Genomic DNA, 26282 nt, shown 5'->3' with positions numbered 1-26282 from the left:
AACGTGGCGGTGATTTGTAGCGGTGATTTGTTACGGCTTGGACCTCTCGACTCGTTGGACCTTTTGACTCGCCTCAGCCGCGTCAAGAGGTCCACGGGGAGTCAAGAGGTACAATGAGACAAGAGGTTCAACGAGTCAAGAGATGCAATAGTGGACCTTTTGACGCGTTGGACCTCTTGACTCATTCAACCTCTTGACTCGGAATCCCCCCCAGGGTGGCGGTAGTCATCCAAGCGGCACGCCATCCCGAGATTTTGAAGCGCCAAAGAATTCATAACACGATGCGCTCATGTGGGTCCCTTCGTCCGTTTCTCCTTTCTTGCCTACAGGCGGCTTCTTGCTGAGCAGGCAGTGGCCATGGAGCACGACAGGCCGATCGAGCACGCGACAACGGCGGCGCAGCGTTGTCGTCGTCGCCGCTAGTTTTTACAGCGGTACGGCCAGCCTTGAACGGTTAAGCGCGGGGTCATTCCGTACTGCAACTGCAGTAGCGAAAGAATGTCTGTCGCCACCGCGAAAGCAAAAAGTCCAATGAGCTCCGCTGGTCATCGACGTTTCCAGAGTGGAATGTCTCATGATCTATTCTCCTTCGGATGGCTGGAGTCGTTGCTGCGATCGATGCGTATGCGGCGCGCAGTCTTGGTAGTCATCGAATCAGCGAGGGTATCGTGTGCTGCGCGCTTCGACGGGTCTGCTCGTCGAAGCAGGACGACGGGGAGAAGTGGCGTTCGCCGGTGTGATTTATTTTTCTCGACGGCCAGCCGAAAGCCACGCGCCCGAGCCTGTCTCGGGCGTGCGTTTGCATCGTGGCTTATTGACACGGCCAGCTGCGACACAGTCGTCCCCGTCGGTAGGCTCACTGCGTGCCAGTGCCACTGTGGCGGCACCTGCTTCCGCGTCGAGTAATGCTGCCTGAGCGCTTTTCACGTCCAGTAGCTCGAAGTAGGCGCACCTTCCGACAGGCCACACTGCTGTCAGCCGCTCGGAGTGAGCGACTGGGCCCAACGCCGGGCTCCCACCCTGCAGCTGGGACGCGCCGCAGCAGCAGCGGCTCCCCGACACCCGCCGGCTACGGCCATGCCCGACCCGCTCGCCCCTCTGCTGCTGCTCAACGCCTTGCTCGGCGTCTCCGTGGCTCAAAGCGGTGAGGGCCTCTTTCACTTTCCCCCTTTATCCGCGCAGTGGGGAGCTGTTATTCCTGCTACATAGGTTGACAAAGCTGACTTGCTACCGACAGCTCCGTAACTGTGTACGTTATGGTGGTACCTCGGGAAAGAGTACTGAACTTGACCACTAAGACGACTTTTTCGTTGCTCAGTGTCTTTCACTTGTTTTAAATGATTTCTTCAGGCTGAAGTTTTAATCACACTAAAAACAGCGCAGGGACGAGGACGGAAGAAGTGACAAACTGCAGCGCACTAGTTTGTCACTTCTTCAGTCCTCGTCCCTGCGCTGTTTTTAGTGTGAATAATGCGTACCCTACTAGCCCACCGTCAAGCCTTATGAAGTTTTAATCCCTTTGTATGCCAAACCTGCGTCAGCGCATCGGATTCTGTGGGAGGTTAATAAAAATCGGTGCAGATCGTGTTTTGCTGCATTTGTCCCGGAACAAAGCAATGACGTTCCGCTGCTCAGACGAGTTGTGAGCGTGTCCACTGGCCGTGCGATCGATTTGTCGCTGTTTGTGTTAGCGCTACCGAACTTTTGCAATGTCGCTGCGTTTCAATGTTGCAATGTCGCTTCAGCGAGTCGCAGCGTCGTTGGAGGGTTTTCATTTTACCGTCGTTGTGCAACTTTACCTCCCGAAGTTGTTGCTTTTAGTTTCCCCTGCGTGGGCTGGGGGATCTTCCACGTGAGAAGTCAGCATTGCTACGGCGGTTCGGCGATTGGTATGAGTAGGGCGACGGCGAACGTTTAAAACGGGCTGTGCCACGGCTGGTTTGAGAAAGGTAGTCGTCGATCTCACGTGGTCGTTGCCCAGGGAGAGGGCGAGGTCGTCGACGGAGAAACCGCGCAGTCCGAGTCTCTTTATGGGCAACGACGATGGATGTGATCGGCCTCTCCGCAGTGGTAGCACAGCGGACGATTATCGGCGGTTGGCCAAACGTCGGTCTTTCTCGGCGTCTGGTTTTGGGCTGTGGACGGCGGTACGGTGGACGGCGGTGACAGTGGGGACAGCGGGGAGAGTGAAAGGCGGTACGGCGGAGCTTCTTGTAGACGGGTTGGAGCGGGGTGGGGTCGACGAACAGCCGTGGATTAGGTCATCGCCTGTGGCTCGCGGGGTGCCTCGGATGGCACAGAAGTGCCCAAAGAGTGTTGAACCTCTTCGCGGATGACGTCAGTCAGGGAAGCCACTTGAGGTTGCTGCGTCGTCGGAAACAGCTTCCGAAGCTCCGCCCTGACCACTGCTCGGAAGTGCAAGCACCTTGCTGCGGCTTTTCTCAACTGCTACAGGTGAGACGTACAGTTTTAACTGCCACTGTTCGGGCTGTGATAGAGCTCCGCCGTAGACTTTAGCCACGGCAACACGAAAATGTAAATGCAAAACATTGCACATTCCTGCTCAGTACTGAAAAAGGTCGGTTTAGGGCAATTATGCGCATACGGAACTGCTGTAAACGTTGCCAAAAATATGTGGCTTGTTGTTCCAACGATTACAGCATGCAGCTTACATGTGCAGGATGAACTTATAAACCGAACAGCTTACGCCGTGGCGCAATTGCCTAGGGCGTTGGGTAGCTGCCGGTGAAGCCAGATTTTATTCAACCGGGCTGTGCTTTAAACGGCTCGACATTCGGGGCGCACGTTAAATTTCCGGCACATTTTTTTTTCTCGGAAGTTAGTAATTTTGTGCTATGAGACCCAAGTTTGACCATTTTGATAATCGGGCGCGGGCTCCGTTCGCTAATTTATAAGTACAAATTTCTACTATACTCGGATACAAGTCAAGAAAAAAGGGGCGTCGCCTAATCCCCCACTTCCACCACCCCCTTCCAGCCAATAGTGTCGCTCTATCAAGGTGACGTCGTGGCCGACCGCATTGCCCCTGCGGGCAGCACTCGGAGCCACGCTTTCCTTAATGCGTCCGTGCCGAAATGTAGTTCTTAAGGGCGCCTTCACTTTGAGCGGAGATAAAAACCTTAGCTAAAATTTTTTATGTGCCCGTTTTAATGCAATGCGTGAAAGAATTTATCGTCAGCTGCAGTAGCGAGTTTCAATTATATTCCTGATGGTGAATTTCTGCTCTTCCGGGTTTTCCCTCAGCCGCTTGCTTCTGGCAGCTTCTGGTTTTATGCATTGCCGGCCCCATTTCCCGCCATGGATCCCGAAGAAGTCGCATCTGAATGTGCTGCATCGTTCTCGACTGAGAATTGTGGTGCGTTGCCATCTACGCCACGCCGATGGTACAAGAAAAACAAAAGCCGCCGTGTCATCTGCAGCTGCGGACGGGAGATGATCCGGAACGCGTACGTTCGTTTGCGGCATCTTCACCCAGAGCGCAGCGTTGAAGAAACGGCCGCGACCGTGAGCGATCTTCTTGGAGTCAGCGTGAGCTTGGTGATGGACGTGAAGAAGGAGATGAAAAATAACGACGGAAATGTTGCGACGCCCTCCCGAAAGCGCCCGCGAAGCGCCGGAAAGAGACGACGCACAGAAGTGTACGACGACTTCACGAAGTGCGCATTGCGGTCGTCCGTGCATCGTTTTTTTTCGCAGCAATGAGATTCCGACAGTGAAGGCAATTGCTGCGGATTTCAACGCTAGCGGCGATGTTACTCCTCTCAAGCCATGGACTGTGCGCCGCCTGCTGAATGACATCGGGTTCAGGTATGAGAAGAGGGGCCGGAACTCGCTGCTGATCGAGCGGGACGACATTGTCGCGTGGCAGCAGAAGTACCTCTACGACGTCGCCAGGTACAGGATGGAAGGTCGAAAAATCTTCTACCTTGATGAAACCTGGGTGAATGCGGGACACACGCTATCGACTGTTTGGACGGACACGACGGTTGCTTCCCACCACGACGCCTTCATGCGTGGTCTGACGACAGGTTTGAAGCAGCCGTCAGGGAAAGGACAGCGCCTGATTGTAACGCACATCGGCAGCGAGGACGGCTTCGTCAGTGGTTGCCTGGATATCTTTCGGGGTACGAAAACCGGCGACTACCACGAGGAGATGGACGGCACCCGCTTTGAAAGGTGGTTTGGCGCCGTTTTGCCGCAACTGCCACAAGGTAGTGTAATTGTCATGGACAATGCCTCGTACCACTCGCGGCTGGAAGAAGCAGTGCCTACGACGTCTTCGCGCAAACAGGTCGTTCAGGACTGGCTGACGTCCAAAGGACTTGCTTGGGATGAAAAAATGCTTAATTAAAAAGGAGCTCCTCAGCCTTGTGACCTCTGTAAAGACACGGTACATCAAATATCGTGTTGACGGTGCAGCTGAAAGGGCAGGATGTATTGTGCTTAGGCTCCCACCCTACCATTGTGAGCTCAATCCCATTGAGCTCATATGGGCGCAGATGAAACGAGGTGTCGCAGCCAGAAATGCCACATTTAAGCTGGCAGTTGTAGAGGTGCTCCTGACGGAAGAAGCTGCCAAGGTAACAGCTCAACACTGGGCAAACGCAGTTCAGCATGTGATCAGCATTGAAACAAAGTTCAGGGGAGACGGTGGAGCAAGTGCGCATGTTCAACCTATTATAATCCATCTGGATGAAGATGACATGGACTCCGACAGTGACCTATCTGGTATCGAGTCCTTTGAAGATGTGTAAGGCGGCCAGCTATTCGCCAGTGCCGCCTTTGCCCCTTTCAGTTAGTGTGGAGTGCGCAATTTAGCTTAAGTAGGTGTGTTTCCATAGCTGCAGGAGCAAGAAACTCCATCAGACAGCAGAGAAGACCAGACATGCTGTTTGTGTGCGTTATTAAGACTTATTTCTGGAGTTAACTGAGCTGCCTGTGTGTGCTGCGTAACTTGTTCATGGTTGATTGCTTTGATATGTAGCTATGAGAATCAGAAGATGGAATTGCAGTATTTGGTTTTTATTTCATTTGCCATTACTGAATGTTGTATGCTGTGTTGTAGAGTCGACAGGGATTTTCCAGTATGACAGTGAGGGTGACAAGTTATTTCAACAATCGATGCATGATATCATTTGCTGTAGTGAACCGAGCGGTGTATTGTGTGGTGCTGGCTCAGGACTGGTTGCCTTGATATGTAGCTATGATAATCAGAAAAGGCTGTTGCAGTGCTTGGTTTCTGATTGCATTTGTTGCAAGTGTGGTGCAGGAATTAGGCCGAATGAATGCAGTCCTGACCAGACACTGCGTGGCAGACGTATCCATAAAAGAAAATTCTACATCTCGAGCTAGAGGAAACCCACACTGTTCCAAACTATTTTCTGGAAGCAGGGCCACGCTTGCACTATGCGATAGTTTTCGCTGCACAGGGAGGATGGCTATTCGCATGTGTAGCATGAGGTGTGTGCAAGCAGAGTCAAGCGAGTTCGCAAATTCACTTCAAGCAGAATCATCTGCAGTGTGTGGCTCTACGGCTCCTTGTGCGACACTATATAAATGGCTATAAAGGCAAGTTTCACCTACAGGAAAAGACGCTAGCTCGAGTTTTCACCCCACGTTTTTTACATTGTTTGGACACTTATGCGTGTATTGGATGCAGAAACAAAGTTGCAAATTAAATGCCTACGTGAAAGCATGTAACTGAACATTGTGTGTCCGTGTGGCTGGCTGAGCCAAGTTGTCTTCTTGTAGAACATTGAGAACAAATAAATCTGTTTAAGTGTCTTATTGCTCGTTTCATTTGCTATGCATAATTCAGCAGTGCGTCTGTTTAGCTGTCTGAGCCAAATCTGACAGGATACAGCAGTGAGGACAAGAAACGTTGCTTCGGTGTTTTATTTCTAATTTGATTCTATTTAGCTATCTGCTGTCTTACGCACGACTTAGGATAAATAGGTTTTATCTGTTGCCTACTCCACTGGATAAAATGCAGAATCACAATGTTAAAAACAATCCCCAAAGCTTTGGGAAGGGGAAACAAGGTTGGTTTCAATCGATCCTCCCATGTATGGGAATTATTTCATGTAGTGCATATTTGGCGAGATTATAAATTTCCTCCTGAACATATGATCCCATTTTGCCTTTGCGTAGCAAGAAAAGTATGATATGCATTGACCAGTTTCAGTGCAGCGATGTGTACCATATGTGTGGTTCCATGCATCAACTCAACCGACATGTCATCAATCAGTGCAGATCACTACGTAACCCTTCAAACAGACTTCATTGCCTGTGTTATGAAGTGGGCATCAATTCATGTTCTGTCATTGTGATTTACACTCCTAATATATGTGTAGACATTGCACGAGTTGAGTTGCGAACAGTCCTGTGGCAAGCAGCAGCTTGCTATTTGACTTGGAGCAGCGAGCTTCTCGCTCCAGCGGCCACTTGTGACGCAACAGTGAGAATGGATGAAATGCTGAGCTGTTTTCCACCCTGAATGCTCTATTTTGAATTTAGAGCACGTGCATGCAGATGACCATTGCAGCAGCAGCTTCTTACTTAAGAGACAAACACAAGGCGGGCAGTGTCTATATAGCTTCAATAATGCACATCTCATGCAAGAATTTGATTTGGTGAACAATATGCATGCGCATGTGTAGAAAAAGCTAAAAGGTGGTTTATTTGATTTCAGTGCTGCGTTTCATGTCTTCACATGCATTGTTGCAGCTGGTCATACCGGTGAAATCTAGCTAATGCAATGTCACTATCGCGAACCACAGCTCATTCACAAAGCATAAACGGGACAATGAAATTGAACTTACAGTGGTAACACTCCTGTGGAATCTTAATTATCATAGACAATGCAAACTCAAAGCAGATGCCTATTCGTATTTAATTCACAAAGGTTTTTGTCCGAAACAACAACTTAAGGCACTCCAACAAAAAACAGGCGACAAAAACATACTTGTGTCAATTAACACATTTAACAATGGTATCTCAGCGTAACCGAGAAAAAAAATAGAAAAGGTGGCCTATTAAATCCCATCACGTAGCTAAGCTACAGCTCGTACGCATTCACGGTCAAAAAGTGCGAAAATTCTGCTTCTTGTATTTGGCAACTTGATCACAATTTGGGCGAATACGCTTGCGCCCGACATGGACTTGGGACACACGGCTCGACATATATGCTTTAACGAAATGTAGCGCGCGCCGTCGCGTGGCTTGCGTTTCGCCCCGTGCGTACTGTCCATGGCGTTAATAACTTGCTGGCGTAATCTACGAGAAATAAACAAGGAGTTATCGCCCCCTGTCGCAGACACTGGTGCGATAACGTGGGTAGCACAGACACAGGAGGTACTAAACGGTAGAACGGTACTTCACGCTCAAGGCCAAACGCCCGCACAGGATGACGACGACAGCTTCGTATCATACAGCGTACTGCAGTAACTGCAGCGGCGGCTGCTTACCGGCAACGCGAGCGCTCACAAAGCAGAAGAAAAAACACCGTAGCGATTGTCATTACCGAGCATGTTAAGAACACTGCACACAACACGCAAACAATGAATACGACTGAACGGCACTAAAAATCGTCCTCAGAGAGCCCGACGACGCCGACGGTTTGACGCGAACAGCGGAGGCGGCCATTTTGGTAGAAGTCCGGAAGCGCGGAAGAACATTTTTTGTGATTTCTTCCGTGAGCGCGGCGTGGAGGCGGTCTACCGCGACGTCACGTTGATACGGCGACACCATTGGCTGGAAGGGGGTCCTTTGATGAGGAAAAGCCGCACTTTTCTTGAGTTGTATCCGAGTGTAGTTGGTTAACAGGCACGCGGATCACTGATGGAGTTCGGAACATGCCCAACGTACTCCCGGAAAACGACTAAACTAGAAGCTCACATGCGATAAAAGTAAAAAAAAAAGGCCGCACAGCGTGCGCAGATAAGATAACAGCGTGCCCTGGCTGTTTGGAGCTGTCAAAGCTGCGGGAGTCCTGCCATTCACTGACTTCAGCGTCACTGACTTGAACGTCAAGTACGTCGAGCTGCGCGGGGGGGATCGGCGGCGCAGATGCGCATTTGAGGTCCGCTTCAAGTGCTGATTAAAAAACGATGTTCCCAGCTAATCGAAATCAAGGCTTCATTTAAAAAAATAATCTTGACATAATTAGCACCCAACACATATCTTTAGCGCCTAAAAAATACATGCTCGAGCAGAGCACACGGGGAAGCGCGCCTACAGAAAGTACACCGCGCGCATGCAATGTGGCTCCGCTACAATGAAAAATCAAGTGGCTGCTGACCTGGAAGGTAGTGGTCGTCTTGAGGGAAGTGCTTTGAGCAAACATGCTTGACGTGCGTCACTTTTTTCTAATGCGTAGGTCCCGTCTCCACAATGCCTCTCGAGGCGCGCCGTCGACTTCTTGCGGGAAGCGGTAAAAGTATCCACTGCTGTACTTCCATCGTGCCGACACATCGACGGGGACGCAACTAAACTTTTTACACGTCCGCTTTATCGTCTTCGGGCCTTCTTTCAACGATATCACGCCAACTACGCAATTACGACGACAAACAAGTGCGGTGCGCCATGGGGACGTTCGCAACCGTACCTGATTAGGGCGATTCTCGCGACGGCCGCTAAGTGGCGGGCACAAACACAGAGTCGCAAATACGGCCTGGCTGACAGGGGCTTATGCAGGGTTTTGGTTCTCTTTCGCGTCTTTTTGCTTTTCCGCGCCCGACACAACTTGTTATGGTGACGTCTGTGAGCAAATAGTACATTTAGGGCACTTCAAAAAACAGCTGCGTCTTGGAAGAGTGCTCGAACGCTAACGAGATCTATCGGGGGACACGGTTGTACGCGCTTCTATGCCACTCGTATAGGCCTCCTGCGCTGGAGTTTTGGCGACATGCAGCGCCCCTAGCGGCCGACGCCTCTGGGTAGTACAAAAGCAGACGACCCTCGCCGCCCTCCATGTGTTTTCAATTACAAGCCAGAGTGAAAGTTGGTTGTGGCGCTTTGTGGCGTGTTTAAATGACTGCATACTGTATGAAATAACCCTTAAAATAGTTGCAGAGGCTAAACAAAATAATATCCGCTAAAAGAAACTGATTTGTCGGCTTTCTTTTGAGCGAGCTGTCGTGGTGGTCGCGGCGTGGGACAGTTCGCCAGGTCGGGTGGCTTAACTGTTTGACGACAGTTAGTTTAAGGAAAGTTCACGAGTAGCATAAACATGGAACGCTGCTCACCCTATATCCTGAGGTAACTGCAAAAGGTTGCTTCAGCGGGAGCATGCAAGCGAACGCAAGAATTGCGCAGCCGACTCAGCTGATCGACACTGCTGGCCTGGCACCGCCTTTGAAACAAGCGGAAATTTTCTTTCGTATTTTTCTTTCGTATATCTTTCGGAAATTTTCTTTCGTACATACGATCATCACTGACTGTTGGTTTTCTAGTGCAGGGGTCGTCCACTCTGAACGCCGGCACGCCAGTTTTGACTTCAAATGGAGTTAGACAGCGAGACAAGAACAGAGAATTGGCGTCCTCCTGTTGAATTGCCCCCCATCTCCACACTTCGCCATAATATTGTCAAATATTATGAGAAATTCGCTGAATTTTTTTTCTTTGCATTCAAAGCCCCCTGCTCCTCCCACCCGATTTACCGTCCAGCCCTCCGCCGTGTCGGCTGCATGGAACTCGGCCGTTGCTGACCCTCATTCTAGGCTATTAAGTGCGAACTGGGAATGTATGCTGTAAGAGCGTAATTAAGTAAAGTGAGAGCAAACAAGGAAAGCGAGCGGCCTCTTAGTTCACCCGACCACTTTGTTTTAGGGCCACTAATTTCGGAATCGCAAAACAGATTTCACGCTTCTGACGGTCGCGGCATTTTGTCACAGAGACACGCAACAAAACGGCAAGCTAACACTGCACCATGTATTCGTAACGGCGACGCAAACGAGCACTGTTTAATGAAAGTGCACGCATAGTGTGCAGGTACGCAAAAGAGCGGCGCACCGCAGCAGGCAAGCATGCGGTCCGCCGGACTCGCTGGCTTTTTAAAGCGAGATCATCGCCGATTGCGTCACTCTTCTTTTTTGATCGGCTGTTTTTGAGAATTTGTCACCTAGAGTATTAGCTTAAATTAGAAAGTTCACTTAAAATCTCACTTCGTACGACCATCGATCGGTGAACTTGCGAGCAGCAGACGCCGTCACGGTCCCCGCATTTTCGTCGGCGCTCTAAACGTGTTTAGCGCTGCAAAGCTTTTTCCCCTAATGCCAAGTTGATCGCTGAAATATATCGGACGCGTCGGGGATGAGCTGGTGACCACGTCGCAAAATAATCGGGAGCGTCGAGCTCATTTTGCTTCTGTAAACACGGGATCCTATGGGACCCGCGCAGCTTTGTACTACCCGGAAGTACTGCCCGGAAGCCGCTTGCGCAGCGCCCCCTGGGCAGCGCAGGAGGCCTATGGGCGTCGGCGACGGCAGCAGCATGTAACCAATGTCACCTCCGAATACTTCAGGAACGAGTGAATTCTATTGCCCCCTCAGTTAGATCTTATACTGGCAGTGAGAGGTGTGTTTCGTTCTGCAGCGCGGACAACGAATGTGGCTTTGTATGAAATATACACGCCGTAGAAAAATGTGTTTCGGTGGTGTGATTACCCAATACCGGACAATAATTTTGCCTTTTATGGGAATATAAGCCACGCGCAAATGTTAAGCCTATTCCAAGGCTGTGGTTCGTTAAATATGTGCCTACTCACGCCTTACAGCAAGGACCAAGGAAAGTTAATGAAACCACGGAAAAATAGCTGGTCTGCCAAGTCTGTAAGAAGCAGAACAGCTGGTACGGGAATGAAAAAACGCAGTGCAGCTTCGGAAGTGCTAAAGAGGTTTGTCGAAACTTAAGCAATGTAGGACTCACCGGACCAACTAGATTCGAAATGAACTCTTTGTTTCACAAAACATGAGGGAGGGGGAGGGGAGGGGGCGCTTAACTACCGTTGTGTACACTGACTTAATAAACACTTATTGAGACCGGCGTGTACAATGTAGGGTGAAATCAAGCAACAAACGTTTTAGTAATAACACACACAAGGTGAGCGTTCACTTTGCTTTAATTTTTCTACTTTTCGACTTCAACGAATAACTGATCACTTAGCGGACGCATTTTTTGAAGAATACAGTAAGTTAACTAGCGTTAAAAGGTGTTGTTGAAAAAGCGTAGTATCCGATAAGGCCCTCTGATTTCAGTTCGTGCTAGATTTTGCAGGCTCCGTGTGTCGTATGACTACGCTTCAAGGAAGCGTGTAGTCGCGGCCGCGGATAATTTATTTATTTTATACATACTGCGGACCACACTTCGGTCCAAGCAGGAGGGCATCGTACAATGCAAAAAGCAATACAATAAAATATGCACAAAAAAAAACAATGCACAGTTACCCAGTATCGAAAGGACTTCATTCGGTTACCTGGTTCCAGTCTGAAAGTGCGTGGGAAAACCAAAAGATTGAATGTGTCCGTTCTCGCAAAGTACGGAGTTCGTGCGTTTTGTTGGTGATGTCGTGTCGGTCTTGTGTTTAAGGGAGAAAAAAAAGGGGTTGGAGCAAGGGCAACTTTGCGATTATATAAAAGAGACAAAATAAAGGCGGGACTTCTTTCTACGATCCTGAAGGGAAGGAATATTATTAGCATTAGGTCTGAGAGGGAGTCCGTTCGCAAAAACCGAGAATAAACATACCGAATGGCCTCCCGCTGAATCCTTTCAAGTTTCCTAATGTTGTGTTTAGTATGGGGGTCCCACACGATACTCGCATATACCAGCTTAGGCCTAACGAAAGAAAAAATCACTAAGAAGCTTAACGTTTGGAGCAGAATTTCGGAGCTGATATCTTAAGGAGCATAATTTCCTGAAGGCAGACGAGCAAATATTATCTATGTTCAAGTTCTATGATAAGTTGTTTGTTAATGTAACGCCGAGGTAGTTATAGCTGTCAACCTGTGTGAGTGAAGACGCTCCTAATTTATACACGTGTTCAATGGGGTTTTTTCTTTCTTGTAACACAAAGATATACACTGTTTTCCTAATTTAATTCCATTCCCCATTCTACAACACCACTTACGCACGTTTTCAATGTTTTTGTCGAGTTCGTTCTGATCATTAGTACTTGTGACTTCTCGAAACAATACACAGTCGTCAGCGAACAATCGAATTTGAACAGTAGGGTCAACAACAGTTACTAAATCGTTAATATACAACAGAAAAAGCAATGGTCCCAAAACACTACCTTGTGGAACCCCAGAGGTGACAGGAAGACACCGAGATTGTTCTTCGTTAATTTTTGCAAGCTGTTGGCGGTTGGATAGGTAGGCTGCGATCCAAGAAACAAAAATATCCAGGATGCGAATGTTTTAAAGTTTTACTATTAATTTTTTATGTGGTACCTTGTCGAAAGCTTTTTTGAAATCTAAAAATATAACATCAATTTGGCCATTGTTGTCAAGACACGCTGCAAACGAATGAATTATTGTCACCAATTGGGTGGCCGTGGAATAACCTTCTCTAAAAACATGCTGAAAATTTATCAGGGCTGCATTTCGTCTAGTAATTCAAGAATCTGCTTGGCAATGATTTTGCAGCACTGGGACGTTAGAGATATCAGACGGTAATTTTGAAAGCTAGACCGGTCACCTTTATTAAAAACGGAACAATCAGAGCCATCTTCCAGTAACTCAGTAGCTTCCGAGTGGACAAAAAAGTCCGAAATATTACAACCAGAAACATAGCAAGTAATTCGGCATATCTGCGTAAAAAGACGCTTGGAATTTGGTCTGGATCACAAGAAGACTTGGTTTTCAAATTTAACAGCATAGATAGTACACCAGATTAAGATACAAAATCAGCGTCATAAATGCCAGGATCTGGTATTAACAGTGGATAAGTTCGCGTAGGAGAAATCACACTGTGAAAATAATGATTAAAATGCTCAGCAATGATTCCAGGGTCAGAAATTCCATCACCGTCGACATTCATTTGCCTTAAAGGCTGCTTTTTGTCAGTAATGTAATGCCAAAATTTATCAGGATCATTTTTCATGAAGTTTAGCAGGAGCGTTTGAAAGTACCAGTCCTTGGAGCAGAACACGGTGTTTTGCAAAACATTTTTAAACTCTCTGATGATGTCAGGCTGTGCATTCTTCTCTAATCTTTTGAGTTTGCATTTCAAATGAAGGATTTTACGTGTTATCCAAGAGTGCACGCTTGTGAATTTTTTTGCGCTTGCTCGGTATGAAGTTTTCAAGGCAGTAATGGCACATGTCCTTATACCGGTCCCATAGGTAAACGCCATCCCCATCGAAATTAGCAAGACATATTTCTGGATGTTCATGCACAGATTTGTCATTAGCTCGTGAGTAATCTTCGAAACACCGTGTCGTGGACTTATCTTGGGAGCTTAACTTGAGAAGGGGTACAGTAACGCATACTAAGTGGTGGTCAGATATTCCTGGTTTTATTGCAAGAGAATATTTGTCAAAATCGCGGGGAATAAATACAAGATCCAAAAGAGAACTACGGGGGCCCTGTACACGAGTCGGTTCGTTTACAACTTGTAATAAGTTATGTGTAAGCATTATATTAAACTGTATGTTTGTGTGTTTCAAAAATTATGAACCCACCATCAACTGTTTCCAGTCATTCCCTGGAAGGTTAAAATCTCCAACCAGAAAAATTTTGCTGTTCAGATATTTTGACATGTGCTCTCCAAGTCTAGTTAGATATTGCGACGAGGAGTCAGGAGGCCTGTAAAGCGCGTAAAGAACGAAATAGTACCCCAAACGCAAAACCTGTATGCCCAAGCATTCAGGTTCGTCGATATCAGGCAACAAAACGGCCTGTATATTGTTCTTTAGAAGAACGGCTACGCCCCGCCACTGGAAGCTCTGTCTTTACGTATTATCTGATACGACGCAGTGAAGACTCTATCATCAGTTATATCACTTCGGAGCCAAGTTTCTGTCACTACGACAATGTGTGGGTCATTTTGTAGCAAGATAATTTCAAGCTGGTCAGTTTTAGATGCAGAGCAGCTCATTCACTCGCCTTGTCCCTCGGGCGTCGTCGGCGTTGTCCGCCCCTCCCTCATTCTCCTCGCCGCGCCAGCTGCGCTCTCCGCCGCTCACCCACTCTCCTCTCCGATAGCGAACACTCTCTCGCGAGGGGCATTGGATTGGATTGGATTAGGTTGGCTTGAATTGGATTGGATTGGCTTAACTTGGCTTGGCTTAGCTTGGATTAGATTGGGATTGGATTAAAGTGGATTGTGTTGGATTGTGTTGCGTCATAGCCGCGGCACGTTGCGTCATAGCCGCGGCAGACGCGCTGGGGCCGGCGCATGTGCAGTACTCTCTCTTCCGCGGTTTCCTCTCCTTCGGGCGCGCTGCGCATATAACCGGTGTGCCGTTCTCCGGCGAAGCAACATCCACGCTTGGCTCAAACACCTAGAGTCCACGCCGCTTTACAAGTACGCCAACGTCGTCATCGACTGGGACCGGCTTAAGCAGTCCTCTCAACGTTATGCGCGCTATAAAACGCGGTCCCTCGCCGCTCCGCCTATGCGTCGCATCTACACAGGGGTTCCCGCGAGGGGAGGTGGGAGTTTTTATTTTTTAGAGTACGAGCGTTCAGGTTCAGCAGGCGCAGTTGCTTTTCTTTGGTTGGGTTCGCATTACTGTTAGGGGTGCTCCTGGTTTTTTGGTTGATTGGCCTTGTGGGAATATATTTGTTCATGATGCGTGGTTTAGTGCATGTGCTTGTTGTCTCGTCACTGGACCATTTGGCTTTCGTTCGTCGTTTTTTCGTAGGAGTATGCGTTCATCTTTTTCGGTATCCCAAGTCTAAACGTTGCTATTGATGAATAGTTTGTCGAAAACTGACGACACTTTTTCTTTTTTGTCGCGGTTCGTTTTCTAACTTGACCACAGTTTACGACTGATGTCTCTCACTCTAAGGGATAAATCTTCACTAATGGAGAAATCTGAATCTTTTAGCTTAGATCCTTGCTTAAGAATTGAGATCTTGTCGTTTGCGTCTTGCAGACTAAAAATAACTGCTCTAACTTTGTTTTGTGCTGGGCTACCTATTCGATGGATGCGCTCAATATTAATTGGTTCAAGCTCCAGTATGTCTTGAATTACTTCTTTGTTGACAGCATGTTCAAGTGTGTCACTAATCTCGTTTTCATTTTCCGGTAAGCCGTACACTATCAGGTTCGATCTTATACTATGGTTTTCGAGCTGATCAACATGCTTTGCAAGTTGCTGAATTAGGGTACTCATAGAAGCTATTTGAGTTTGGAAAGCAGCAACTTTGACCTCCAGATTCGCCAAGGTGTCCAATTTTTTCTCTATATCAGTTTATCGCTTTTCTTTTATGTCCTTTATGTCAGCTATACTTTCCGGTTTAACAATTTTAGCCAAATCAGGACCATGGTTTGTCTCAATGTCTCCGCCAAGAAGGAGCAATTGTCGCAACAAGCCAGAAACATCGTAAGACACACCAGAAGACCATGGGCATGGCAGCACAAGTAAGAACGGGTCGCTTTAGCGGAAGCATTTTCCGTAACGTTTGTTCACCTGTAAAAGGAAGTCAACGAGTTTTCAGACCACCGCATACTGGTTGTGCCACCGTGCCCAGTGGCTTAGGAGTGGACAGGACGCTCATATATAGCCGAAATCCGCAACGGCGCCGCCTGGACGACTTCTGTATCAGTGATGCACACGTGGCTGATAGCTGCAGAGGCAGGTGGTCCGGGAGTGCAGTTGATGGCCGGCAAGGCAAGATGAGGCTGGTCGCAGGGTGCAGCGCATGCGCATCTCCCACTTGCAGATCGGAAGGTTCGGCAAAAAGGGGGCCCAGCAATCCAAGGAACTGTAGAAGGAAGACAAACGGGTTTTCAGACCACCGCATAATGGCTATACACCCATCTCTGCGCTGCTCGCGAAAGATATACAATCGATTGCGAACGGTCACCTCGCAACAAAGTGACCCAGCATTAATCTTTTTGTCGTGTGCTGATGCCCGCGTAAAATCTTGCATTATCCATGGCACTTATTTCGTAAAATGTTCGGGAAATTTATGCCACACTGGCTTGTCAAGGGTAGTGATCAATATCAGAGGTATGAAGCGTAACTGGCGGGATTAGGTATGAGTGCTCTGATAGATTATGTAAGCACACAAAACCAATTTACGTCGTAGTAAATAACCGTAGCATGACCATCTGAAGAAGCCCTGCTTACGAAGATACTGTTTCTGCTGCAGTAAATTTTGGGGCAGTGGAATTACAATCAGCTCCATGCATATGCCTGTTTCGCGACGCCGGCCTGTGACACACGCCTGGCGCTTACACGGACTGAATGTACAGCAGTAAGATCACGTCATAAACGTTTACACTCTCGTGAATACACCGCATTTGCGAACAGAATGACTGCTCCATATAAATACGTATTTACAACGCATACAAACGGTAAATCTCAGTCGCGGACGTGTCGCGAAAGCAGCGGCGACAGTGGTGAGCGGGCCGGAGACGCCCTCGACTACTTTCGTAACGGCCCGCTAGGGGGATTTCAGTGGCGCCCCGACAGGCAGCGCTCGAGGCGTACAGTTTTATATACTCACAGCCAAATCTAAACGTCTAAGTCGGTTTATATGTTCATGCTTGCCAAGATGGTTGAACAACAACAAGACATTACGCAAAGATAAGACAGAAAATTAATACACAAGGGATATTTAGTGTCTGTTTATAAAAAAATTCATGGATGCTTGATTTTTGCGAAATTAAATACAACATCCACTGCACAAAAAATAATATTGTCGCCAGCTGTCGCCCGCACCACTGAAGTTTCTGGCGGCATTTTAAGAACTCAAGCGGCAACAGTAACAAAAGGTTCCACTAGATAGGTTCCACGTTCTGCTTGGAACGCACGTGAACTAGGACAACGCGGTACTATAAACGTTGAAGTAGGGCGCCTCGATTCACGCGCGTCTCCGCCTAACGGCATTACTGGCATCAAGGCACCCGGCCTGGAGTAGTGGAACGCGGTAAATTTAAATTAACTTGAGCAAACCTTTAGCGTGCTTACCCTGCGAGGAGCGTCACGCAAGAGGAACAACATGAGAGGCGAGCGGGAAAGCGAAGGGAGGCATTTACTTGGCAAATGTCGACAAAGACTATCGTGTTTTGTCGAAATTTGCAGCGAAAGGAACAGATACGCGGCCAATTTTTTTTACAAAGCCCATCGATATCGTCAAAATGCGCGGTGCGTTTGGGGCAAGTGCGGCAATGGAATGGTAGGTACCCTGAGGACGTTGTCTTGAGTGAGGCGGAATGTTCTCATGCCCCGTCGGGTCTCGTGCCCCGCCACGTAGGGCAAACCTTCGGGTTTGTCCTAGGTAGACGTTTCCGCATGCTAATGGGGTGCTGTATACGACTGCGGTATGGCATTCGGCGTACCTTGTTCGGTGATTCGTGGTGCATGTCTCCCTTCATGGTTCGTTATTTACACGTCGCCAGATTTGATACGCCTTGTTGGGGATACTGCACACAACGAACACAAATTGCCTGACTGCTAAGCCATGCACGTAGGGAACTACCACCGTATTTCCTTTCAGAACTGAATTGTTTCCACGGGTGCTATCCGTGAGGGGGGCAGAGATGTAGGCGGAATGCCGACAAGGCCTCTGCCCCCCCCCCCCCTGCACTTCAGCGTAGACGGTATTGCAGAAAAACGTAACGTCAAGCACGCAACAAAAGACACGCGATACACAGTGCTTAGAATAGAAGATTCAAACATTTACATAAGGTTGAATAGAACTCAAACGATACCTAAAAAAAGAAAACAAAACCAACAATAACAACAAAAAAACTCGAAACGATTCCAGGTCATGCACAAACAGAAAGAGTACATTCCAAGTACGTAACAAAACGCACGCGTTACATAGCATTTAAAATAAACCAAAACAACCTGATGCATAATTTAAAGTTGTCACGCATGTCACGCAATGCGCAAATTTGTCGTGTGCCCTCTTGTTCCTTCTTTTCAAAAGCTGTAGTAGGCTTTTGCTCACCGCCGCCAGGATGCTTTTCCCGTAGCCGGCGTCACGCAGCCTGGTTATCTGCCGGTTGAACCTCGTTGTCATCTGATGTGTGCAGGACTTCTCAGTGGCGGAGTGCGAAGCCGTTTAAGGTGATGTACTTAACAGGTTTATTCCATGAGAGGTCTGAGGAAAAGCAAACCCCTAGATACTTTGCGTGATGTACTTTTCCGATGGGAACGTTATATAAGTGGTAGTTTTGGATAATGTTAACCCGCTTTCTGCTGCAGTTTAAATGACTACATTTTTGTGGATTAAGGTCCATGTGTCACTTATGGCCCCAGGCAAGGATCCGGTCAAGGTCACACTGTAAGGAGGAAGCATCAACGTCATTCTCTATGTTTCTATAAAACACGAGATCACCCGCTTCTAACCTTATTTTGGATGTGATGTTCAGGATCATGTCTACATCAATGAGAAATAAAAGTGGCCCTAAAACAGATCCTTGTGGGACCACCGAAGTGACAGCGGCGAGATTTGATTCGGAGCCGTTGATAACCACTTTTTGTGAGCTAGCCGACAGATAATTCCGTACTCAGCCAAGCACAGAACCAGGAAGGCTAAGGTAGGATATCATAAGGAGTAAAAGATAGCGGGGAACAGTATTACGCGCTTTTTTAAAGTCCAATAAAATGCAATGAACTTGTTTACCAGCCTCCAATGAAGAAAATATATCGTGGAGAATTCAACCAACTGGGCTACACACGAATACCCGCTCGAAATTCATGCCTGGCATCGTTAAAAGAATTGTTCTCGTGTAAGTGGTGAAAAAGGTTTGAGTATAACACATGCTATAACATTTTGCAACACACACTAGCGAGGGATGTCGGTCTGTAGTTTTGTGGATGTTTACGGACACCCGCTTTATGAACCGGTTTAACATGTTCCGTTTTCCAGTGACGCATCCCGTAGCCCTAATCTTGGACATCGGATCCGTGTAGGTTCATGCACGCTACATGAAAGTTTGGTCTAGAACAGAAGTAGTTGACAAAAGACTACTTTGGGTAATGTTAATTATGTAGCTCTGCGGAACACTGCATCTCCTAGTCAACGCCAGCAGGCCTGCATCACGGAGATGCATGTTCTCGTTGAAAGGCGTTTCATAGATGGGGTGTTTCAATGAAGTTGTCTCCGACCTCATTGCACTCTTTTTGTTTAAATTAGGTGACTTGTCAACCAGGACCTTTGCTCCTTGATGATTCGCGCTTTTTAATTCTCAATGCAAAGCAAACTTGACGCAGGTTCCGTTTGAGCTTTAGTGATCTTTATTGTTATCTATGCACTGAATTGTTTTAGGCCCGCTACTTGCAGCTCACTGTCACGCTTTTTCGCTTTCAACGCTGTCGTTCTTTGCAAAGCGTCGCACTTGAGATGCCAACATGTGAGCAAGCATCATGTGGAGTTGGGCAGTACATCACAGGACGAATCATTAGGCGGTTATCTTTAAGCAATTTTCCGCAGTGCAGCTGCCATCATCGCGTGGCTAGGTCACTGAAGTTCGTACGTAAGATATAACACATTCCCGTGCTTTTTACAGCAGCGCTGTCTATTTGGAGATTCCGAAAAAATATGCCCGCGGACGTTAATGATATTTAGCCGGATATGTATAATGCTTGTTAACATAAATGCATTCTCGAAGGTCCCTTGGCGTGAGGTTTCGGCCACTGTTTTTCCCAAATAGCCTGAAGGGCTTCCGGAGAGACATTTTCTCCAGTTTTTTTTTCACATTTAAGACAGCGAATATCACCTGTTACCCGTGTATGTGTGTATGGGTGGAAGGGGGCATGCACGTGAGCCAGGTTTTTGTGAAAAAATCCTACAACCGTGTTTACAGTCGTTTCATTTGTCCAGGGCACTTTACAAACGTCGGCAAGTATATATCCTCCTGCGCAAAATGCCAACACCTACAGCCCGTCGCCGACAAACGGCTTAATTGTGTTCCCGCTTGGGCATTGAATATGGGGGAATGGATCTGTGCGGGCGGGTAATTACCAGCCGGCTACCGCTGGATTATGACTGTGGCTGATCCTTTAACCAGGCGTGGCAAAACCTCACCCCTGCAATTTGAGCACGCCAAAGAAGTCATCAATCTTGTCCTGAAGAGGTCATGGTGCATCGCACGTCCTTTTAAGCGATGGACACAAGGCCTCCCTACCTCAAGTTCTCGAGAAAGTGCTTCGAGTTGCAAATGTTATAAAATGAGTAGCAGTAACCACCCTGGGAATGATGGTCTCATCGGAAGATTTCATCGAACTCTCTACGACATGCTCTCAACATACACTGCGCCAGACCACAACAACTGAGATCGCGTTCCACCTTCGTAACCTTTGCCTATATAAACAGATAAGCAGCGTACTGCCGGCTGCTCACCTTTTTTTTCTAATTTCCCCATCCTTTGTTCGAGACACCGCTTTCTCCCTACCCCGGTCGCTCCTTCAACCCCGTTTCTCGAGCAGTTCGTTTCTTGGCTGAACCACTCGCCCGCATACACGCTTAAACCACGTAGCAACAACTAACCACTCCGTCAATTTCCGCCCAGGAGATAAAGGGTTACTGTGAACGCTAACTAGGCAAACATGCCTTTGCGAGAGTTACTAGAGTCCACCATCTTGCTTTAACTCCGGAAAACATTCCCCTTCTTGTGCTATAGTATAAACGCACGCAAGGCCGTAAGTGACAACCGCTTCCCACTCCCATCCTAAACAACCTCATTACCCGCGTTCTTGGGCTTACGAGTCACGATGAAATCGGAAGGCGCAGGTATTTGAACCTACCATCATTCACAAGGCACATTATTATAAATCATGCTATGTGTAAAAGAGTCGTGAGCTAGGCGAGTTGGTATGGTGTCATCTGAACAACAGCGCGAAAACACGGGAACAAAGGACGCAAGGCCTCCCTTACAGTTAGCGCTCGTCTTGCCTGCTTCGTTTGTCCCCGTCTTTTTTGCGCTGTTGTTCAGATGATATGTAATTTCGTTAGACGCGTCGCTTGTTGCCGACAAAAGCTCAAAGAAAACGACCTCGTGTGTCCCAGTCAAGCCCAACTAGTTAACCGCATCACGTATACAGTTATCAGTCAGACACCTACCACAAAAAAAGCGAAATCCAGAAACTGGAAAACGTCATTCCCTAAGCCTATTAATTAGCACTATGGCTTCCCCGACAACATCTACTCTACTACCAAATTATCTCAGAAGCGGAATCCGTAACGCCTCTGAGGGACTGAGGGGACTCTGCGAGGCCCACAATGTTAACGAAATTGCAGGACACAACCTTAAATCCACTGGTTGCACAATATTCTGTCGCTTTGTCTTTGAACTTCCCGATACCTACAACCCCCACCAATGTATACCGCAGTGACCTCGCGGTTCTATATCCCCGCACCACGATACCCAAAAACAAACCCCTTCGCATGCAGCCAAGGTCGCTAACAGCCCGCATCCGAGCGCTTGGCATATGCTTCAGGTAAACGCAGAAGTTCGCTACGTTGACGCTGCCAAATAGCCCCCCAAATCATCCTTCGCAATTACAGCCTTACAACAACGTCACCGCCAAACACACCATAACCACAGAAGAAATTGTCCTTGCTCTCGCACCCACAACGGCTCATGATCATAACAATTGTCACAAATTATCAAACTGCTCGTTGGCCTGACACCGCCGGCCGCATCGCACACTCAGCCCTGCGCACTACGAAAGGCATTCGAAACCCACTGAGTTTTACATTCTCTTGACTGTATGACATGCGTGTCTGGAAGGAAATGAGACGGCTCACACCGCTGTCCACGCACATATCTACAGGGTTCCCTCTCCATGTCTCAGCACTCCACCACCCTGTGCCTTGAACATACAAAGATATGCTACAACGCTACAGCCTCGAACACAGCACTATTCCACCGCCCGAGGACAAGTTGACAGAAAACAAGTCACCACCTACCACCGCCTTCGAACGAACACGTATCCACAACGCAACCTCCTCCACGTTCGTTTGGCAGTGGCACGCCATGTTTGTTCGTTGATTCATCTTCTGTAGCGTCGAATTCCTTGAATGAGCTCTGCAGTAGAGGTCGTTCCATGGTACGTGATTAAAACTTGAAGGGTTGCATGACGCGACACAACTTTTTGGAGGATTAATTTGGCCACTAAGACCCGGCTGGGAAGGGGGTGTGGTTTGACCACTAACGCTGAAGGTCAAAACTGTTCACCCCGCGAAGACTGGCTGAGATAGCGCAGTGCAGATTGCTCTGCAATACACAGACGTTGAGAAGCAGCCAGCGAGTGACGTGCACGAACAGCGTCTGCGAATCGAATTCCACGGTGTTTGACCAGCGAGCATTCGTCTCTCCACGTTAATCCCTTTGGGACCAGCGAATTACATCGGGAACACTTACGATAAAGAACATTCTAGCCTAGTAATTACAGGCGGAAAACACTTCTTATCAATTTAAGATAGCCTGTGCTTCATACAAAAGAAAGCGAAAGAAACACGCACATTGCTTGGAACACCGATAAGACAGCCGGTCGCGGTCATATGCTTGCAACAATCCCCGTCAGTAAACTAACTTGGAAGACTCTGCCTGATACTCTTGGCAGCCACCACCTTACCATTATACTCATGTTCCCGCATCCCCTAGGGCGGCACTGAATCGGAACTGCCAAACACACCGACTGGCCCAACTTTCCACTGGACCCGACAATCCTACCATCATGAATAGAAAGCATTGAGTTGTGGCCACAGCACCTGTACGAGCTACAACAGTCCCACACTGACAAAATAGCCTGAAAGGGACCCACAAAAGCTTTGTGAAGGTGGCAATCAAATGCATTCAGGTGGTAGAACACATAACCGGAGATTTTTGAGCCAAGTGTGAGCCCCATACGTTGTATGGATAATTTGTAAACGATTTTTGAAGATCCCCTTTCTCAGCCGATGAGCGCGACGCCGCAGCGAGACGACCGCGGCTGACGCAACGGCGATCGCGGCTGACGCAACGGCGAGGCGCCCCCCTGATTCGGCCGATCGTCGGTCGCCGGCAACGTCACTGCCATTGGCTTCCGGTTGCTCTTCCTCCTTCCTGCGTGATCCCGAGGCAAAGGCGGGCCTGCAGCGAGTGACGCGTTCCTGGGCGCAGGAATGTAGCTATCGGAGGACGGAAGTCGAGCGTCGCGATGTCACATGGCTATTCCCAGTGTTTCCAGCTGCTTTGAAAGAAGCAGAGAGGGAGGAGGAATCGAACGGCAAGGGGGGAGAGGTGCACTTATTTGCTTCTGGCGCAGCTAATACTGAATGTAGATCAATAATTCCAACGGCATTGCATCGCTCGCTATATTGGTACTACGCGACAATAAAGGCCTTTTGTAACTTTTACAAAAGGCTTTTCCGGGTCCCTTTAACGTTTGATGCCCTAAGGTTGAGTGCTACTGCGACCACCTCTGGGCAGCGCGAAGAGGGCTGCTGAACAGGTGGCGGCGCCGAATGTATAACCAGACTCTGAACCGGAACATTGCCCGGATTATTGAGCAAGCCTTCTAGTACGCCCAACAACTGCACTCCAAAAATCGGCGCACGTTTTGCGACCAATCATGGGGCGCGCTCACGAACCAAGCGGGCTTCATGCTGAGGCACCTTATGGGCTCATCACCATCAAAGACACGTACGGCCCAACATGACACCCGGCCACCGCACAATCACCTGTCCACGCCTGACCAACTGTTAGACCAAGTACACACCAAGGTTTTCGGGGATGATGGGACAGCAATCACCCACCCAGGATAAATGGGAGTGTCGACACCCACTCTTGCCGTATCGCGCAATAAGACCAAAGTGTCTCAACCGTTGGTGAAGTTACTTCGCAATACGGCACCGGACCAAGAACTGATAACCTACTGCCTCCTACGTAACCTCAACAAACACCAGGAGTATCTACAGGAGTGCTACAACCGTCACTGAGCTCAGGGCACGGTACCGGCGCACTGGCATCATTCTGAATTGGCGCGGTTGCTCAAGCCCAACGAGTCCATCAACATTGACAACATCCGACCTATCTAACATCGTGCATAAGCAAGTTCGAGTACGTCATTACACGCAGCCCCGCACGGGCCGCCTAATGTATTCAAGGTCCACTTACGAGGTCAGTTGCCTGGCGCCCCGGCCTGGCGCGTGTAACGATAGAGAGAGAGAGAGAGAAACAACTTTATTTAACCGATTTTACGACGTCTTCTCCCGGCGTCGTCGATGGGAGTGGTTCCCTATTCTTGAGACCCATATGCCTCTCTGGCCTCTTGTCCCCTGGCAACCAGCTTGATTTGGTCTTCCAGAGAGGGGCTGATCAGCAAGGTCTCCCATCGCTCGGTGAGGGAGGGGGTAGTGGGGGAGTGGTTGAGGGGTGGAGGGGTGTTTTTGGTAAAGTCACATTCTCCGATTATGTGGCGGAGCGTGCCGAGTTCTTTTTTACAAAAGGGGCAATTTCGGGTGTAGCGTTCAGGAAACATCTTATTTTGAAGGAGAGGGTGTGGAAAGGACCTAGCCTGTATCTGTCTGTATATTGATTGTTGGTCTCGGCTCAGTGACTTGTGTGGGTCAGGGAACCGCTTTCTTTGTTCTTTATAGTAGTGCGTTATGTCGCTATAGCTGGTGATGGCGCGTGGCTCTGACTCCTCTGTCCGGTATTCCATTTCTCGGGCGAGTTGGTGGGCTAGTTCATTGCCCTCCAACCCGGAGTGTGCCGGCGTCCATATAAGCTCCACCTTTCCATTGGTGGGAGTGCGGCATTTCTTCAGTACCTTAAGTGCTTCGAGAGACACCCAACCTGCTCTGTAGCTGGCGTATGCCTTTTGGGAATCCGTGATTATTTTCTTTACTTGTGGTTGCGTTAGTGCAAGCGCAATTGCTGTTTCTTCGGCCACTTCTGGATGGGACGTCTTGATGGAGGCGCAGGTGACGAGTTCACTCCGTGTTGTTATCGCCAGGGTGGCCCTTGTGGTGCCCTTAGGTATTGTTGCGTCGGTGTATAGCGTTCTGGAATCTTCTTCTCGGTCTATTTCCTTTACGATGGTCTTTGTACGCGCTGCTCGGCGGCCATCATTGCGTCCTGGTTTCATGTTCCGGGGTAAAGGTTTACTCTCTATTCTGTTGGCCCATTCTTCGGGTAGGCGGTCTTTCTCTTTACTCTCTGCTTCTTGCCATCCTACCTTGGCGAGGACTCGTCGACCTGTCGGTGTCTGACTGAGTCGGACTCTTTGGTTTGATAAGTGAGCTTCGATTATTTCTTCTACCGTGTTGTGTTTTGACATGCCAAGGAGTCTTTCCGTTGATGAGTGCATTGGTATTCCCAGCGCCGTTTTGGTGGCTCTTCGTATGATTGCGTTGAGCTGATCCTTGTCTTTCTTAAGTAGTTTGAGGTAAGGTGCCATGTACACTATGCGTGACGTGATGAACGCTTGTACCAGTGTTAAGGCATCTTCCTCTTTGAAGCCTCTTCTTTTGTTGGCTACCCGCTTGATCATATTGATTATTTGATCTGTGGATTGTTTGAGCTTATACAACGATGCCTCTGACTTTCCGTTGTTTTGAAAGATGACTCCCAGGATGCGGGCTTGGTTGGTTGGGTCTATGTTGGCGCCGTCTAGGGTGAGACGAATGCTGTCTTTTTTGCCGTTCTTGCGTCTTGGTTTGATGATCAGAAGTTCTGATTTCTGCGGTGAGCAACTGAGGCCGCACGTTTTTGCGTATTCGTGCACGGTCTCTGCCGCTCTCTGTAGGGTTTCCTCAATCCACCCCTCCGATCCTGCTTGTGACGTCCAGATTGGGATGTCGTCTGCATAGAGGGCGTGATCTATTCCCTCTATTTTTTGGAGCAGGCTCGGAAGTGGGAGAAGTGCCAGGTTAAAGAGGAGCGGCGAGAGTACCGACCCTTGTGGTGTTCCTCTGTCTCCCAGGGCTATAAGTGCTGACTTTTCTTCGTCGCCTATCTTGATTGTTGCGGTGCGATTGCTCAGAAAGTCTTGTATGTATTTGAACGTTCTTTCTCCGCAGCCCGTCTGTTTTAGGTTACGGAGGATGCTTTCGTGTGTGACGTTGTCGAACGCCCCTTTTAGGTCGAGTGCC

The 26282-nt window shown here is 48.5% G+C and overlaps 1 protein-coding gene across 2 annotated transcripts in view; it reads left to right on the top strand.

The window, feature by feature from the left end:
- The first annotated feature begins 742 nt into the window (after window positions 1-742).
- Window positions 743-26282, top strand: part of LOC144179495 (anionic trypsin-2-like) — a 122530-nt gene continuing 96990 nt past the window's right edge. Inside the window, exon 1 of one of the 2 annotated variants that reach the window (XM_077707870.1) lies at window positions 743-1144. In XM_077707870.1, the coding sequence (XP_077563996.1) occupies window positions 906-1144 (239 nt within the window). In that variant the 5' untranslated portion in view covers window positions 743-905. The remainder of the gene's footprint in view (window positions 1145-26282) is intronic. The other variant, XM_077707869.1, reaches the window with a different exon arrangement.

This window comes from Haemaphysalis longicornis, unplaced genomic scaffold (genome assembly GCF_048455015.1).
Source record: "Haemaphysalis longicornis isolate Haplotype H1 unplaced genomic scaffold, Haemaphysalis longicornis Haplotype H1 scaffold_4, whole genome shotgun sequence".
NCBI classification, from domain to species: Eukaryota; Metazoa; Arthropoda; class Arachnida; order Ixodida; family Ixodidae; genus Haemaphysalis; species Haemaphysalis longicornis.
This window is presented reverse-complemented; position numbering and strand designations above follow the sequence as displayed.